This window comes from Podospora pseudoanserina, chromosome 3 (assembly GCF_035222485.1).
Source record: "Podospora pseudoanserina strain CBS 124.78 chromosome 3, whole genome shotgun sequence".
In the NCBI taxonomy this organism is placed as follows: domain Eukaryota; kingdom Fungi; phylum Ascomycota; class Sordariomycetes; order Sordariales; family Podosporaceae; genus Podospora; species Podospora pseudoanserina.
The window spans coordinates 2557188-2574006 of record NC_085922.1 but is presented as its reverse complement, the minus strand read 5'-3'; the positions used below and the strand labels follow the sequence as shown (position 1 = coordinate 2574006).

The window sequence follows — 16819 nt, the reverse complement described above, 5'->3', positions numbered from 1 at the left end:
TTCGGCCTTTACAGGGGAAGCACCGCGTCCCCAGAACGGAGGGAAGCCGCCGTCTGATGTGCGCACTGGGAGCTAGTCCCCTTTTGGCATCTGGTTGCTTGGTTCTACTCGAGCTAACGCTGCAAGGCCGTCCCGCCTCGGGCACCCCCAACACGGCCTGTGTGGTGACACTGATGGACTGGAAGAGAACTGACAAATTCCACAGGGCACAGCTGTTTGTGGGGGAAGTTTGCTGCTGAGGGAAACGGTGAGTGAAAGAGCTGTCATTATTATTCTGCTGCTGCAATATCTATTTGTGTGTTCATCAACTGCTTGCCACTGCTTGCCACTGCTTGCTTGTTCTGGCTTCTGAGTGGGCTGCTCGGTACCTCTCTCGCCAACAAACTGAGCTCACAGCTGAAGGGAAAATCTTCAGAGTTTTCTCCTGAGCCGCCGTCTCACCGCATCGAGCCACCAGAAAAACACATACAGCGACTAACAAGCCATTGACTGGCAGAGCGAAAGACAGAAAAAAAGGAGAACGAAACACCCAAAAAAACAAAAATAAAAAATAAAAATAAAACATCACCAGCCTGGAAGCGAGAGGCTCTCGGCGTTGCGTTTTGTGCGATCGTGTCGTTCCGGTTCGCATCCGGAGTCGATAACTTTATAGCGAAGCGACTCCAGGGACCCCAATCGGCCCCAATCGACCCCAATCGACCCCCCCGGCGCAGCTTCAGGGGACGCGTTTGTAATTTGCGCCACCCTTGTCGGCGCAATCAAATAAACAAGGGGACCTTCCAAGCGCCCCTGGCATCAGACAGCAACTCCCCCAGAATACCCGCCGACGACACACAGGAGAATTCACGAATTTCCAACGACAAAACATATGACGCCTGCCAGACGACCGAGTGCAGAAGCATAAGCCCTTTTGCGGGGTCGTGGCTATTCGACAGACAGACGAATATTCTGCCTCTGCCTCTTCTGCCTCTTCCCTTTTAACCACCGAGAGACGGTTCGTCCCGTCACACGTTCCACGATTGGGCCTAGCTGTACCTACCTGTACGAGCTCAAGGACGACTGCGGCAAAAATCGAGTGGCCCGTCCCACCGCGCTGGTTCAAGTCGATTGATTAGATCGAGACCTACTACTTATTAGAGCTCCACGCCCCCAGTCCCGCTTCGCTGCTATGGCAAGCTCACCACCAGCGTCGCCGGGCACACTGCCTGCACGGCCAATGAGCGCCATGGTCCGCCCGGCTCCGAGAAGTAGCAGCCGCATGAGCATGCAGGGCAAGTCGGCCGGAGGAAGCAGAGCCTCGGACGAGGAATCAAAGACCGCCGTCAAAGTTGGTGAGTACACAGCATACCTCGGATCCCGCTTGGTGAACCCCCGGCACGCCGTCCACCGACTGTGTGTCTCGCGTGCCACCGCTGCCACGGACACCTGCATTTCTGACATGTTGAGCAGTGGTTCGCGTGCGCCCACCTCTAAGGCCCGAAGACCCGGGCTTCGAGCTTATACCTCAGCGGTTTCAGCGATCCATGGTCCAGGTGCATTCGCCAACGAGCCTGTCGATCGAGTCACCGCAGGGCCGCAAGCTTTTTGTCTTTGATAGAGTGTTCGGCCCCGAAGTTGGCCAGGCCGGAATATGGGAGTATCTAGACGAGGGAGTCAACGCCTTTACCCAGGGGTACAATGTATCCCTTCTCGCGTACGGCCAGTCCGGCGCGGGCAAATCTTACACGATGGGCACAGCGGGTGACCAGGAAAGTCTGGAGCAAATGGGTGAGTATACTCCCCAACCCGCGCCAACTGCTAGACGGTGCTGACTGTGATATTCAGGTGTGATCCCACGCGCCGCCACTGCGCTGTTTGAACGGTTGGAAGGTTCAAAGATCAACCCTAACCGCAGTTCCATGTCACAGCTCCGAACACCGGCTCGGTTCTCGAACCCGCCTGTCAGTTTCACGAAAGGGGCGGAAAAGAACTGGACCTTGCGCGCGTCATATGTCGAGATCTACAACGAGCAGTTGAGAGACCTGTTGGTCGACGATACCATCCCATTTCATGAACGGGGAGCCGTCACGATTCGCGAAGACGTCAAGGGCAACATTCTTTTGACCGGTTTGCGACAGGTGGAAGTCAACTCGGTGGACGACCTGATGCATGTGCTGGAGCAAGGATCGATAGTTCGACAGACGGATGCGACAGCGATCAACGCCCGATCGTCGCGCTCCCATGCCGTATTCAGCTTGAACCTGGTGCAAAAGAAGAGCAAGCCGATGACGGGAGCAGAGAGGCGCATGTCGATGCCGGTGGAAGGCTTGTCTGGGAGCGAATCTCTGGTAACGACCGACAGCAAAATGCATTTCGTGGATTTAGCCGGCAGCGAGCGTCTCAAGAACACGGGTGCCCAGGGAGAGCGGGCAAAGGAGGGTATTTCGATCAATGCTGGTCTGGCAGCACTCGGCAAGGTCATCTCGCAGCTGTCTTCGCGACAGGCCGGGGCGCATGTGTCGTACCGGGACTCGAAGCTAACACGACTGCTCCAAGACTCACTGGGCGGGAATGCCATCACGTACATGATTGCCTGTGTCACGCCGGCCGAGTTCCACCTGAGCGAGACGTTGAATACGGTTCAATATGCGCAGAGGGCCCGAGCGATCCAGAGCAAGCCGCGGATCCAGCAGGTTGAGGAGGGGGACAAGCAGGCCATAATCGATCGTCTCAAGGCCGAAGTAGCATTTCTGCGGGAGCAAATCCGGAGTGCAGAACGCGGCGGGGGAGAGCGACGCACCCTGGCCCCAGGCGAGAGGCCCGAGCGGCAGAGTGAGCGGGAGGTGGAACTCCAGAACCAGCTACTGGATGCCCAGGAAAACTATACGGCTCTGAGCCAGCGGCACGCGAAGCTCATTGCCGAGCTGGCGCGGGCTCGCGATGAAGAGCAGTTGGAGAACCAGCTCGAGAAGAACCTGGGTGACAGTGCCACAGAGCGGTTAAATCGCTCCAATAGCTTCGCACAGGCGGTGGAACAGGTTGTGCTCGAGTACGAAAAGACGATCCAGTCTCTAGAACAGTCGCTAGCGAGTACCAGGGCAACCCTGTCCAGCACTGAGGGATCTCTGCTGGAAAAAGAGTCCAACTGCGCCTACGCCGAAACGATCAACAATCAGCTCCAGGCCCGGCTGCAGAAGCTCATGGACCGCGAGGCCAACACCGAAAGCTACCTGCACGACCTGGAGACCAAGTTGGACGGCCACACGTCAGGCGAGGAAAAGAACACAGCCATCGTCATGGAGTTACGCAAAGAAATTGCCCGGGTCCGCGAAAACGAGGCTGCGTGTGAGAACTACATCTCGACCCTGGAGGAGCGCCTTGCCGAGGCTGACCAGGATGCTGAGCTGATGCAGCGTGAGATTGACAGGCTGGAGCAGGTGGTGGAGCGGCAACGCAGCCTTGGAAAGCTGGACTCTTTGTTATACGAGTTAGATCAAATCCAGCCTACAACTCCGGCTCCCGAGGCCGAAGTCGGAGCCGCCAACGGCACTGCCACCAACGGAGCCGGCCACCGGCGCACGGCCAGCCGGAGCATCGCCGACCATTCGCGCAGCCACAGCCATGTCAGCCGCCATAGTCAACTGGAAGAGACCATCCCCGAGATTGGAGAGGAGGATATCCCGGAGGAGGGAGAGGAGCCAGTTGATGGGCAAAAGAGGCCACGGAAATTGTCGCCGTTGGCCAACGACGGCGAGGTGCTTGAGTATCCCGCGAGCCCGGCTCAGTCCAAGTTTGTGGCCGACAAACTCGAGACTATGAATCAAGAGCTTCTCGGTCTTAGGGTTGAGCACGAGGCGACACTCAACGAGTATGATCTCCTCCATGCCAAGTATGAGGAGGCTCTCCGGGCTTTGGGCCAGCTGCAGGATATGGTGGACGAGGCTAAGCACCCTAGTCGCCAGCGAGATTCGATTCTCTCGGTGACATCGCCAATGCTGACAAGACCTACCTCATTCCTGTCTGACGCTAGAACTAATGAGACCAAGGATACCACGCATCTTTCTATGCGGTCACTCTCATCAGAGCTTTCGTCGGCTCTAGAATCTCCGTCTACGACATTGGATGTCTCGGATGCTGGCACCGCTGTGCCCAAATCTGGTTCTGCTCCCGAGTCGCCAACGGAGCCCACAAATGGCGCCGATGCCACGACCGAGGTTCACCGGTTGAAGGCTATCGCCGCGGAGAAGGAGGCCGCAGAGAAGGAACTGGCCGAGCGGTACGCTCAGCTGGAGGAACGGCATCAACACGCCCTCGACATGGTGGAAGAGCTCAAGACCCAGGTCGCCAGGGCTCAGGCCGCCAACGAGGATTCCGGCAAGGCCGGCCATGTCATCCGCCGCAAGTCTAGTCAAACACTCATGATCATCGATCGGGCTCACAGGTCATTTGCCTCGCTCCGAAACATCGCCGCCGAGCACTTTGAGGATCAGCCAGATGTGATGCAGAACTTTGAGCTCAACCTCAACGCCGCCATGCACGAGCTCCACGCTCGCTCCGAGAGGATACAGGAGCTCGAGACCAACATCGCGACGGCCAAGAAGGAGATGGAGACCAAGATGACCATCATCTCTGGACTGACCCGTGAACGGTCGAGTTTGAAGGCTGCCTCGCCTATGGACATGGCAGTTGTGTCGAACCTCCGGAATCAGCTGGAGCAGAGCGAGATGCGCATCAAGGAGCTGCAGCAGGCGAATGAAGTTCGGGAGAAGGAGCTGGAGGCTCAGTTTGCGGAACTGCAGGAGCTGATCAAGCAGACGGCCGTGAGCGCCAATGCTACCGCCGCCACGAACGAGACTTCCGAGGAGGCGGCTGCTCAGTTGGCAGCTCGTGAGGAAAAGATTGCTGAGCTGGAGAAGGAGCTGTCCACCTGGGAGGAAAGGCATAGGTCTGCTGTGCAGGCTCTTCAGGATAATGAGGAGCAGCTGAAGAAGACTATCAGCGAGCTCGAGGCTCAGGTTGCTTCTTTTACTGCTAAGCTTTCGGAGGTCAAGGTTGAGGAGAAGCCTGAGGGTGGTAATGAGAGGGCAGTTGGTGAGACTCCAAAGCAAAGCGGGGGTGAAGACACGAAGCTTGTCGACTTTCTCCGTACCGAAATCGAGGAGTACAAGGCTCTCATTAACACCAGCCAGACAAAGGTGGCCGAGGCTGAGAAGCAGCACCAGGAGACGAAGGAGGCTTTCGAGCAGGCTATCAAGGAGCGTGATGAGGCGGTCAGCGAAGCAGCTGAACAGAAGGACCTGGTTGCGAAACTCGAGGCGACAATCTCTGACCATGAGCAATCTATCAAGGCTCATCAGGAGAGCGTTCACGAGTTACAGTCAGCCCACCAGAAGGATGTTAACGAGATCATGCTGGCCGGCAGACGTGATCTGGAGTCTCAGCTGGCTGCTCTCAAGACAGAGCATGCCAACCGGACTAAGCGGCTTGAGAGTGATCTGACTGAAGCTCGCGAAGAGCTCATGAAGGTTGCCACCCAGGTAGCCTATGCTCTCGGACTGGATGTCAGTGTCGAGAAGATCAGCGACCGCATCAGCGATCTTGCCGGTGCCCAAAAGGCGCTGTCAGAGGAGCAAGGCAGGCGACTGGAGCTTGAGCAGGACATTGTTGAGCTGTCCAACATCAACGACACCATCATGCGCGACCTCGAGGCTGTTAGAGCCAGCTTGGCCGAGGTGCTCGCTGCCGAGTCGGAGAAGCAGAGGGGCCCCACCGGGCAGGGCTTCCCTGTCAAGGAGCAGGTGGCGTTGGTGAAGAAGAAGGTGGTCGATCTCGAGGTCAAGAACAAGAAGAACTCGCGGCTTGTGGAGGAGCTTGAGGACCAGCTTAATAAGAATTTCGACCAGGTCCAGGCTGCTAGCAACAGGCTGTCGCTGCTTCAGACGGAGAGGAACCAGCAGCTGGAGGAGGCGAATGCTGCCAAGGTGAGATTGCAGGGCGAATTGGATGCCATCAAGGAGGAGTATTCTGCTCTTCAGGTACGTTTTTTTCTGTCCTCTACTTATTTGCTATCGGAGACTAACAATCAGCCAGGCCAAATACGACAGCATCCTCCCCAACGACTCAACCGACACCCCCCAACGATCCAACTCGCAAACCCAGCAAAACGGCCACGGCGTCCGCAAATCATCCTCGGTCGCCTCTTTACCCTCCCCCCCACCAGCAATCCCCCTCCCGCCCCTCCCATCCAACAACTCAGGCACCACATCCCCCACTCCCCGCCCCCCCTCCAAGGACGTAGGCGGTATCTCCCAGATCCAAGAAGACCAGGAAGCGCGCATCCGCCTCATCGAAAAGCACCTCAAGGCAGAGAAGCAGCTTACCACCACCCTCGAAGAGGCCTTGACTGACCTGGAGAGGCAGCAGCTGGCGATGAGGGCGGATTGTGACGCCTGGAGGAGAAGGGCGCTGGAGCTGGAGCAGGAGATTAAGGACCTGAAGGAGAAGCCGCAGCAGGATAACAGGTGGAGTCTGCAGCAGGTGGAGGAGGAGAGGAGGAAGAGGAGGGATGCCGAGATTGCGAGGGCGCATTTGGAGGAGAGGATGAACACGATTAGCAAGAAGAAGAAGAAGGGGAGCCTGAATTGCTTTTAGAGGGGGCAAGGACGGCAGGGGACTGGCGGTGGTGGTGGTGTTTGGAATGTGATGAAGAGGGTTTTGGTTGCGGGGTTGGTGGTGGTGTGGTTGGTGGTTATTGGGGTGCTGGCTTTGGTTGTGAAGGGGTTGTGGAGGGTGGTAGGGGAAAGAGAGGAAGAATGAGTTGTGTGGGAGTGTGTGTGGTTGTGTCAGTCATGGCCTTCTAATCTTATGATGTGGATGTCCGTTTTTATGTCCCTTTTTTTTTTTTTTTTTTTTGGCTTTTATTTCTCCACTGTCTTTTTTTCTTCTTTTTTTTCTTTTGCACAGCTTTATTTTTTAACTTTGTCTTCTCTGATTCCCCCTTTTATTTTACTTTACTGTTCTTATTTTTATTTTTATTCTTTCTTCTTTTCTTGTCTATTTTTGAACAGGGACACATCACTTTGGTTGTTGGTTTGGTTTGGTTTTTGTTTGGATGAATAACTTGTTCCTTGTGCTTGCGGGAGGGAATTGGAATGGGAATGGGTGGGTCATTGTTGTGGTTGTGGTTTTCCAGTTACGTTTGTTTATATAACACATCATTCCCTGTTCTCATGAACGAAGAGACTTCTTTATACCCCCCCTCTATCTGCAGACAAACACATATCAGTTAAGAAAGAAAGAAAGAAAGAAAGAAAGAAAGAAAGAAAGAAAGAAAGAAAGAAAGAAAGAAAGAAAGAAAGAAAGAAAGAAAGAAAGAGAAAAACGGAAGTGAAATGGAGAGTAGGTTCATGTTAATGAGATGGGAGTAAAAAAATATTTGAATGAGAACTTTTGTTGTATGTGTTTGTGACATGGTAGTTTCTGATATGGACTTGGTTTGGTTGCAAAGTGTTTTGAGTGTTTTGTTGTCAGGTGTGGTTGAAGGGTTTTCTACGATTATCTTGTGTTATTTTACGTACCTATCTTGAAACGTTGATGTTAAAAAGAGAAAGATGGAGGCTGGGCTAGATTATGTATGAACCCGAGGGTTTAAACACCTTGCTTTGGGGCAGGATGTTTTAAACAGGATTATACTCGGCTACTTTGCTCCAGGCACGGTGGGATCAGCCAATGGGCAATCCAAACTACAGTTGTAGATATTATCTATTTAAAGTATATTTCCCTCATATTCTAGTTTACAAGATATACCAATCATCATCCTATGGAGCTCCTTTCCTGGGTAAGGTAGTGATCTCGTTTTTCTACAGTGGCTATACACCACCAAGCCATGTCAAGTGCCGATTTTGATGGCCTGGCAAGTACCTAGGTAACTTAGTCTATTGTGTTCCCTCTACCTTTTCATTTTACATAAAAGCAAGAGGTAACTAGAACTCTCATAAACTTGTCAAGATCTGAAAATAGTCTCTGTTTCCCAGCTTCCCTGCTCTCAGTCTGGCTCTCTTTGTGTGACAATCTCCTTGCTACCTTACTGAGAGTCAGTCAAAGATGACGATATCACTTACACACCCTCTACCTACCAGGTAGGATCGTGAAAATGTTTATGTCATGACATCGTAGGAGCAGGCAGACAAAGACTAGTTAGTGGGACGGGAGGTCCATGTGGAACTGGGAATAGTCTCAAGTATGACGAAACGCATACATACATCGGACAACTCAAGAGAACTACAATCCTGCAGTTGACGGGTGGCCGGTCTTATATAGGGGCTTTCCCTCGGCTTCCTTCAATCTACCCACATCCTTGATACTATGCCGTATGCTTAATCTTAATTAAAGTGACTCTTTCTATCACATGTGCCCAGCTCAGGACCACCACCGCGTGTTGTTGTTCCCCTTTTCCCCTCCTCCCATACGTCCGGAAGGCCCCGGTTGTAGGGGTTGAGGTATGACGTTGTTCCTGGTGGCGGGCTGGCTGTCTACAGGTGGGGTCGTCTCTTGGTCTGGTCTTTGTACACCACAGTTCTGGGGTTCGAGGATACGGAAGGAATGAGGGGCACACACGAGGGAAAACACAAGAGTGCCATGACTCTCGTCCCCAGTGACGATCCGGACTGGGCGCTCTGAATAGGTTTAGATTTGTTGTTAGTTGGTTAGTTCGAGGGTACTTCCGCTGCTCCGGAACTGGTGGATGGGAACAAAAAAAAACATGGGGAAATATTTCGCCCAGTCCAGTCCAGTCCGAGCATTTGAGTTTTATGGTGGATTAAAAGGAACAATCAAGTTCGAGGCCCCCCCTTCCATTGGAGAATGTGGGGAGTGGTAATGCCCCGCGATTCTGGGGAAAAGGGGGCATAAGACACACACAACACACACACACACACACATAAGAGGACACGAGGGAAGGGGGGGCAAATGGATAAGGACAAGGAAAGTCACTGATGGTTATCCCTGGTTCGTTGGATGCACATGCTCATACCCGAGGTGTATGTGAGAATATGGCTTCCCGAGCTTCCCTTCATCCCCAGGAAGGCGGGTTAGCCTTGGCCCACCGGCACTTGGGAATGTCCCGGCAGCCGGGCAGCCGCAACTGTCCAACGTCGTTGCACACACACACACACACAGACACACACCCGTCTTATCACGATAGCGGTGGTCCACTGCAGGAACAAGGTGGTACCCCGGCTCATGTTCGTTCGTTCGTTCGTCTCGGTCTTCGGTATTTGCTGTGAGGGAGAAAATGGACAATAAAAAGCGAGGAGCGGGCCGGGATAGCCGTTCGAGAAGAAGACGGTGCGTCATGTCCTCGACTTTCCGAGGTGGCCATCCCGTGATGTTGGGAGTGACGGACGATGACGCCAGCCCATCTGGGGATTCCATAAAGACAGGTCGTGACAGCAACGGGGGCAGCCAACGGTGATGGTCGCCAAGAGGCGCTGTGCTTTGAATGCGGTTGGGATCAGTGCGGGGAAGGCCCGTCTTATGGCGATGCGGCGTTGCGAAGGCATCATGTCTTTCCCTGTCCAAGGCGCCTCCTCCGTCACCGAGGACCCCACCGGGTCTCGATCCGGTAGCGGCTCAATGCCAAGAACGAGATCGCTGTAAAAGGAGGGGCCCGGCAGAGTGTGGGGTAAAGAAGCAGCAGAAGGTGAGGGCAAAGGAGGAGGACCAGTGAGGTACCGGTACACGGCCTTGGAGAGTTAAGGTTATTTCCTCTTATGTTTTAGCTGATTACTTATTAGTCAAGTGTTTTGTTGGTACATTGAAGATTATTGAAGACGGCATATTCGAGTGTGGTGTAAGGTATCATCAGTATGAGGGTGACTGCATTCCCACGACGGCGGGGTGGTCCCTGCAGCAGCAGCATAGACAACGACGGGAGCAGTAGTATTGACGCTGAAGAAGTGCGGCTTGTTTGGGAAGCTGCTTGGTCGCGTAGGTAGGGCATCGCATCGCATTGCGACAACAGCCAACCGGCTGGGCTCCGATAGTAGCAGACACACCACGAAGGGGTTGAATCGATCAGGCATACGGCGGCCCGCAGACGTTCGTTCGTTCGTTCGGTTACATGCCGCTGAAGAGGTTTGTCGAGATGATGGCATCCACAATCCCCATCAGATAAGGACAAACCCCCACTGTCTGAAGTGAGGCGCGCGCCATTTTATTAGGGGCGCTAGGCTTTGACGGCTGAGAGAATTCCAAATTCCAACTCAAGTCGTCACTTTGCAGTCTCGGGCCGCTTCCAAATAGAAGGTTGTGTGTGATAGATGCAACTCTCTCACAATCCAAACACGGCAACCGTCTGTCTGCTGGGCACCACTGACACCGTTCCGGTGACCTCGAGGCAACCCTGCCATGCATCTGTGTTCCCGGTGCAGCACACACTCCACAGACTGGGAGCAGCCTGCCGCGTCCGGAGGAGACACTTGTGCCATCTCGACTCATCATCCACAGGCGAGGCAAGGAGCCCTGGCTATTCGCCGCACCGGACTGCCGCATGCCCGCGTCCACCGCACGGCTGGCACCGGCCCTTCGTCTCAAGGTGTGTCGTTTCAGGGGAAACAACTTTTCTTGAGCCTCTAGGTCTCTCTTTCTCTCTTGAGTAGGCGTGCAAATAGGGCTGGTGGTCTTCTTCCCCTTTGCGGTAACAAGGACCCGTCAATGGCAACATTGCATGTCTGGTGTGCAGCGAATAGTCAGTGGTCGGGCGGAAGGAAATCCACAACGGTGGTCTTGGGGCTTGGTGTCTGGGGATGGGCTCGTGGCCGTCTCTCTGCGTCGTTGTATCGGTACAAGCTCCGGTCCGGCAGAGAGCTGGGAAGTGAGAAAAAGAAAATGCCCACACCCACACCCCTCCCCCTGAATGCCTCCCCTCGCGCTCCCCCATCCCAGCTTCCACCCTTCACCCATGCACCGTGTCCATCCAGGCGGGTATCCTTCGTCTCGTCTTCTGCCATAATACAAAAACGCCCGCTCCTCCCCAACATTGTCCGTCAGTCCAGCTCACCCAATCTCCCACTCATCTGTCCCACCTCCTTTCCACCCTCTACCACCACTACTTGTTCCTACCGGCTGCTCCTGTCTGGCTTGGCTGGGCCATTACTACTACCGCTGCGACGAACATTCTCCCGCTTTGCTAAAGCACCAAAAAGTTTCTACCCCGCCATCACCAACACCAACACCACCATCATGGGCGAGCAGTCTCCCAAGGCGCCAGTAGTGGCCGAGGCCCACGCTGTTGACACTTTCCGTGAGTTCTTGTCCCGTCCTGGAGTATAGACAGTGAAACTGACAGAGCGGCTTTTCTGCCTGCTCCCAACAGACCCTCCCCAGAAGATGCTTGACAGTAAGTTTGGGTCCATGTCGTGCGCCAAGGTGTTGTGGCCCTGTCGCGGGGCGCACACACACAGCACCTGGACGAACGGAAGCATTGGAGCTAACCACGTTTGTGACAGAGCACCCGAGCAAACCTCACTTGAGCAGTAAGACATGACCCCACCCCCCGCTGAATACCCCGCGGCCGTCCTCCTTGTCCCGAGCCTGGGCGCGCCTGGGCGGCTGGTCTCTACGTCACATCGCGCGCTGACACCGGTACCGCAGGTCTCGAGGAATATCAGAAACTCTACAAGGAATCCATCACAGAACCCAAGAAGTTCTGGGGGAGGCTGGCGCGTGAGCTCCTGACCTGGTCCAAGGATTTCCAGACTGTCCACAGCGGCTCCCTCGCCGGGGGTGACAATGCCTGGTTCCTGGAGGGTGAGCTCAATGCGTCATACAACTGTGTCGATCGCCATGCCTTCAAGGACCCCAACAAGGTCGCCATCATCTACGAAGCCGACGAGCCCTCGGACGGCCGGAACGTCACCTACGGCGAGCTCCTGCGCGATGTCTCCAAGCTCGCCCACGTGCTCACCCAGATGGGCGTGCGCAAGGGCGACACCGTGGCCATCTACCTGCCCATGATCCCGGAGGCTATCGTTGCCCTTCTTGCTTGCAGCAGAATCGGCGCCGTTCACTCGGTTGTCTTTGCCGGTTTCTCGGCCGACTCGCTTCGCGACCGTGTCATCGATGGCGGTTCCAAGGTGGTCATCACCACCGACGAGGGCAAGCGTGGTGGAAAGTTGATTGGGACAAAGAAGATTGTCGATGAGGCTCTCAAGCAGTGCCCTGATGTCGGCCACGTGCTTGTGTACAAGCGCACCGGCGCCGACATCCCCATGACCGAGGGTCGCGATTTCTGGTGGCACGAGGAGGTTGAGAAGTGGCCCTCATACTACCCCCCCGTGGCCGTCAACTCGGAGGACCCTCTCTTCCTCCTCTACACCTCCGGCTCTACCGGCAAGCCCAAGGGTGTCATGCACACCACCGGCGGTTATCTCCTGGGCGCCGCCACCACCGGAAAGTATGTGTTCGACATTCACGATGGCGACAGGTACTTCTGCGGCGGTGATGTCGGCTGGATTACCGGTCACACCTATGTCGTCTACGCCCCACTCCTCCTGGGTGTGTCCACCGTCGTTTTCGAGGGTACACCCGCCTACCCCAACTTTTCCAGATACTGGGATATCATTGAGCAGCACAAGGTCACACAGTTCTATGTTGCTCCCACTGCCCTGCGTCTCCTGAAGCGCGCCGGCAACCAGCATGTGCGTAACGAGATGAAGCACCTCAGAGTTCTTGGCTCCGTCGGTGAGCCAATCGCCGCCGAGATCTGGAAGTGGTACTTTGAGGTTGTTGGCAAGGAGGAGGCTCACATTGTGGACGTAAGTCGCTCACCTTCGGCCCTGCAAGAGACCACCTCTCACTGACGACTAATCACAGACGTACTGGCAAACCGAGACCGGCTCCAACGTCATCACCCCTCTTGCTGGTGTTACTCCCACCAAGCCCGGCTCTGCCTCTCTTCCGTTCTTCGGCATCGAGCCTGCGATCGTCGACCCTGTCTCTGGCGAGGAGATCCATGGCAACGATGTCGAGGGTGTCCTTGCCTTCAAGCAGCCCTGGCCAAGCATGGCTCGCACCGTCTGGGGCGCCCACAAGCGCTACATGGACACTTACCTGAACGTGTACAAGGGTTACTACGTGAGTATCCGCTGCCTCTGCTGTTGCAAGGCTTTCAGACTAACAAGTGATGTAGTTCACGGGCGATGGTGCCGGTCGCGATCACGAGGGCTTCTACTGGATCCGTGGCCGTGTTGATGACGTTGTCAACGTCAGCGGTCACCGTCTCAGCACGGCTGAGATCGAGGCCGCCCTCATTGAGCACGCCTCCATTGCCGAGGCGGCCGTCGTTGGGGTTGCCGACGAGCTCACCGGTCAGGCTGTCAACGCCTTTGTGTCCATCAAGAACGGCGCCGAAGTCGATGATGCCCTCCGCAAGGACTTCATCCTCCAGGTCCGCAGGAGTATTGGCCCCTTCGCGGCGCCCAAGGCCGTGTTTGTTGTCCCAGATCTTCCCAAGACCCGCAGCGGCAAGATCATGAGACGTATTCTCAGAAAGATTCTTGCCGGTGAGGAGGACCAGCTTGGCGACATCAGCACTCTCTCGGACCCATCTGTTGTTGAGAAGATCATCAACATTGTGCACGAGGGCAAGAAGAAATAAGCGTTTGTGAGCATGTTGTGTGCGGGTAGGGAAGAGGGATGATCGGAATGGGAGATTATATATACCACTATACGACCGACTTGGGCTGGGTTTGAAGGAACGGCGTCCCCTGGTTGGATCAAACGAGGCATGGCAGAAAATAACTTGGGCATGCCAAGTTAATTTTTGGTTTTGGGAGTCGGGCATTTACTTGCTTTGAAAGTCATTTTTTGTTTTTGTTTCTGGTCTGGGAGAAAGCGTGGAACGCGTTGCGAGTTCTGTTTTGTTGTAAATGGATCTTTGGACGTTGGTTTCCTTTTTTTTTTTGGATTATCATCGATGTCTTAAAAGATGAGATATGGAGGGTGGATGTTCCTACTGGGAGATTGGGATTTTCCGTCTCTGTCTATTGATTTGCTATGGTAGCAAGAAACACAAAAACAGTTAAAGTATTGGAGGTTGCTCGGTTGCGTTTGGTGTTGTGAATTTTTATTGATCGCTGTTGGCAGCAGCCCGCCATCGCATAGCACTTGACTCTACATCACAACAAAGGGATCCGGAGTTTTACTTTTTCTCATCAACATACAACCATCATCACCACTTCGGGCCTTGAGAACGGCTGTCCCTCAGCCTATTTATTCCAGCTAAACGAGAGATGTAATTTGTGCTGAACCAAGGCCTACCTACACACACACTCAGTATTTCATGAACTCAACAGTTGTTATCGTGAATCGAAGACGAGCTGAGATCGGGGAAGACTGTTGCGAGTCAAGGTGATAGATCGCTGGGCCATGTTGGGGGGAAGCAGGTGTTGATGGAAAGCCTTGTAATAGATGCATGTTTCATGTTATTGATTCATCTCGATTCGACTAATTCGGCACACTACAAATGTGTTTATATAGTCTTTCGGTCTGATATTGAGCTGATGCATCGACCTTCTTGGACTGTAAGAATTTTAAGTGGGGGCGCTGAGGTCAGAGAGATTTGTGAGACGTCGTTCGGGGGTGACAGAGCATAAGCATATATACGTGAGGTGCTTGTCTGTCTGTGTATTCTACCCTCACGGTCTATCTGTCTCTCGCCTTGACTCGATAATGGTTGAGAAGCCCGGGAGAACAGCACCCTGCCCACAAGATATTTGACACACACAAATATGACAGCCCGTGTTATATTGCGAACTACACCTTGCAGGATAGCCACTAGGCTTTCAAATATGGTCAATAGGCCTCTGAAGATAATTAAAAGGCCTATTGATTTACTTTCGAGGGCATGGTTTACAGCATTGTATGGGCCAACTTACTTTTGCTGTGTCAACTATTCTGTGGGCAGGGTGCCTGTCACCAAGAGTGCAAGAAACCTCGATCCCTAAGGGCTTGAGATGTAGGCCTTACTAAGATCATCATGTGCTTCTGCCATAAGGATACAACGTATATGTGCTCAAGAGGCGTGGTGCTGTATGTGCATCATCCAGCATTTGAAGATGAGAGGGGAATATCACTTGCAGATCTGGAAGATTATACGCATGTGGAATCTTGGAGGGAGTATATCTGACTTCCTGGAGGCAGAAAAGGCGAGCCTTGCACAACCTGTCTAATATCCGCCACTGTCTGCCATATTTTCGTCTGACAACAGTAGCGACTTTGGAATCAACAAGCCGGATAACTCGGCCCACAGGCCACTTCTGAGGCCTCCTGGCCATGGAGACCCAAAGACAGTATCAAAAAATCGTCATCCTGTAGTGGATATGGTCGTCTTGATAGGTCAAGATGTATAAGCAATGCGGGGAGACACCTTACCCCGAGGTAACAGAGGCGCAGATGACAGGTTGGACCGGGCGGGCCAAAACCGGAAGCTCGCAGATATTGGGCCTGCATATGCATCAGACGGGACGATATTTTCATCTGTTGTTGTCAAACCTGGTTGTTGGTGCTCTCTTTGCTGCCATCGTGGACAAACGGCATTTTTATACTAGCTGGATGTTTGGATCTTGTGTCGAACGGTTATCTGGATCTTTCTTTCATTGGTGGCACTTGGCATTTCTGCCAAAGTCCGATCTCTGAAATCTTGATGGCCATGTTGGAGATCAGGTCGCAAAGAGGCTTAAATCCGATGTTGCCGTGTGAAAGCAGCTATGGACGCGTATGCAATGACATGGTCCAAGCCCGCTGTCTCCCTTGGCATTTGACAGTTCCGGGTATCTCGGAGTTCTGCAAAAAGGGAATCAAAAACTGACTTTGTGAAGGTTGAAAAAGATATTTTCAAGTGGTGTGTTGTGTATCGTGCGACTGAAAAATTGCCGGGGGTTTCCAGGAAAATATCCAGCACCGACACCCGTTGACCGCCGCCTAATTTGTATATTCCGCTCTCAAGTGATCTATATTCCACAGGCTGGTTGCGGTGGTGACCTTCGGGTGGCGCCGTAAACAACTTTCAGAGCTGCGCAGCACAGTGCGAGAGATTTGCAGAGGATTGCTCAGCAGGAAGCGGGGAGTTGAGCGGCGGGGCTGGTGCTCACTGTTGTCCGTACGCAGAACTGATCCGAGGTCAACACCGAGCAAGGCTGGTGGGCATCTTGATGGTTGTCTGCACAGATCGAAGGTTGTCACCCCGCAACCCGCAAAGCAGCTTCGTCCGACATGTTGCAAAAACAGATCGATATCAAAAGGCTAATTCCCAAACGAGATGGGCAGAAGCTGGCGACTCCACCAATTTAAAGCTGACGCTACTCTAGGGTGGATGGCACCTGCTCGCCTTTGGTCGAGGCTGAGGGGGTGGCCAGGGGCAGAGGCCATCCTGGGGTCTGTTTGAGTGCGCTTCTGAAACCGACACAAGGGATCATTCGCAACGGCCGCTTGGGTTACGTAGTGTAGCCAAGGGACCTTGGCGTAGCTATCTTGCTTTCTTGGAGGTTGGGCACAGTGTTGAGCTATGCAGAAGAAAGTAGACATCGTGATAGAAGAGAGAAAAGCAGTGAGGTCGGCAACACTGTCGGGGCTGGGTGGGCTGGAATAAGGCTTGCGCATATCCGTCTGAGGGGGTTTGAGGAGGATGCCGTTCCAAGCTGCTGACAGACAGCCCCAGGCGCCTGCCTCACTGGCATGGCGGACCCCCCTGGAGAGAGCTGTCATGTTCGCACGGTGCAGCGAAGCGCTGGGGAGTTGTCCAAGGCTTGTCGTTTGCTGGGCGGGAGTTCTTGTTGTCCGC

The 16819-nt window shown here is 54.0% G+C and overlaps 2 protein-coding genes across 2 annotated transcripts; both read left to right on the top strand.

Moving 5' to 3' along the window:
• Positions 1-1168: 1168 nt before the first annotated feature.
• Positions 1169-6630, top strand: QC764_307390 (uncharacterized protein; the record flags this gene model as incomplete). Its single annotated transcript, XM_062945844.1, has 4 exons — positions 1169-1331; positions 1450-1767; positions 1825-6014; positions 6070-6630. 4 exons carry the CDS (start codon positions 1169-1171, stop codon positions 6628-6630), a joined length of 5232 nt encoding a protein of 1743 aa, XP_062801880.1.
• A 3855-nt stretch (positions 6631-10485) lies between these two features.
• On the top strand, positions 10486-14073 carry ACS2 (acetyl-coenzyme A synthetase 2). The gene is made up of 6 exons (XM_062945843.1): positions 10486-11281; positions 11354-11377; positions 11487-11513; positions 11632-12794; positions 12853-13113; positions 13169-14073. The coding sequence occupies exons 1-6, from the start codon at positions 10693-10695 to the stop codon at positions 13634-13636; spliced, it is 2532 nt and encodes an 843-aa protein (XP_062801879.1). The 5' UTR covers positions 10486-10692; the 3' UTR covers positions 13637-14073.
• The last annotated feature ends 2746 nt before the right edge of the window (positions 14074-16819 follow it).

Bases quoted from the DNA above. Each gene is read 5' to 3' on its own strand.
- ACS2 (XM_062945843.1), top strand. From the start codon at position 10,693: ATGGCAACATTGCATGTCTGGTGTGCAGCGAATAGTCAGTGGTCGGGC. The intron at 11,282-11,353 runs GTGAGTTCTTGT...TGCTCCCAACAG, and splicing joins CCACGCTGTTGACACTTTCC to ACCCTCCCCAGAAGATGCTT. The intron at 13,114-13,168 runs GTGAGTATCCGC...CAAGTGATGTAG, and splicing joins ACGTGTACAAGGGTTACTAC to TTCACGGGCGATGGTGCCGG.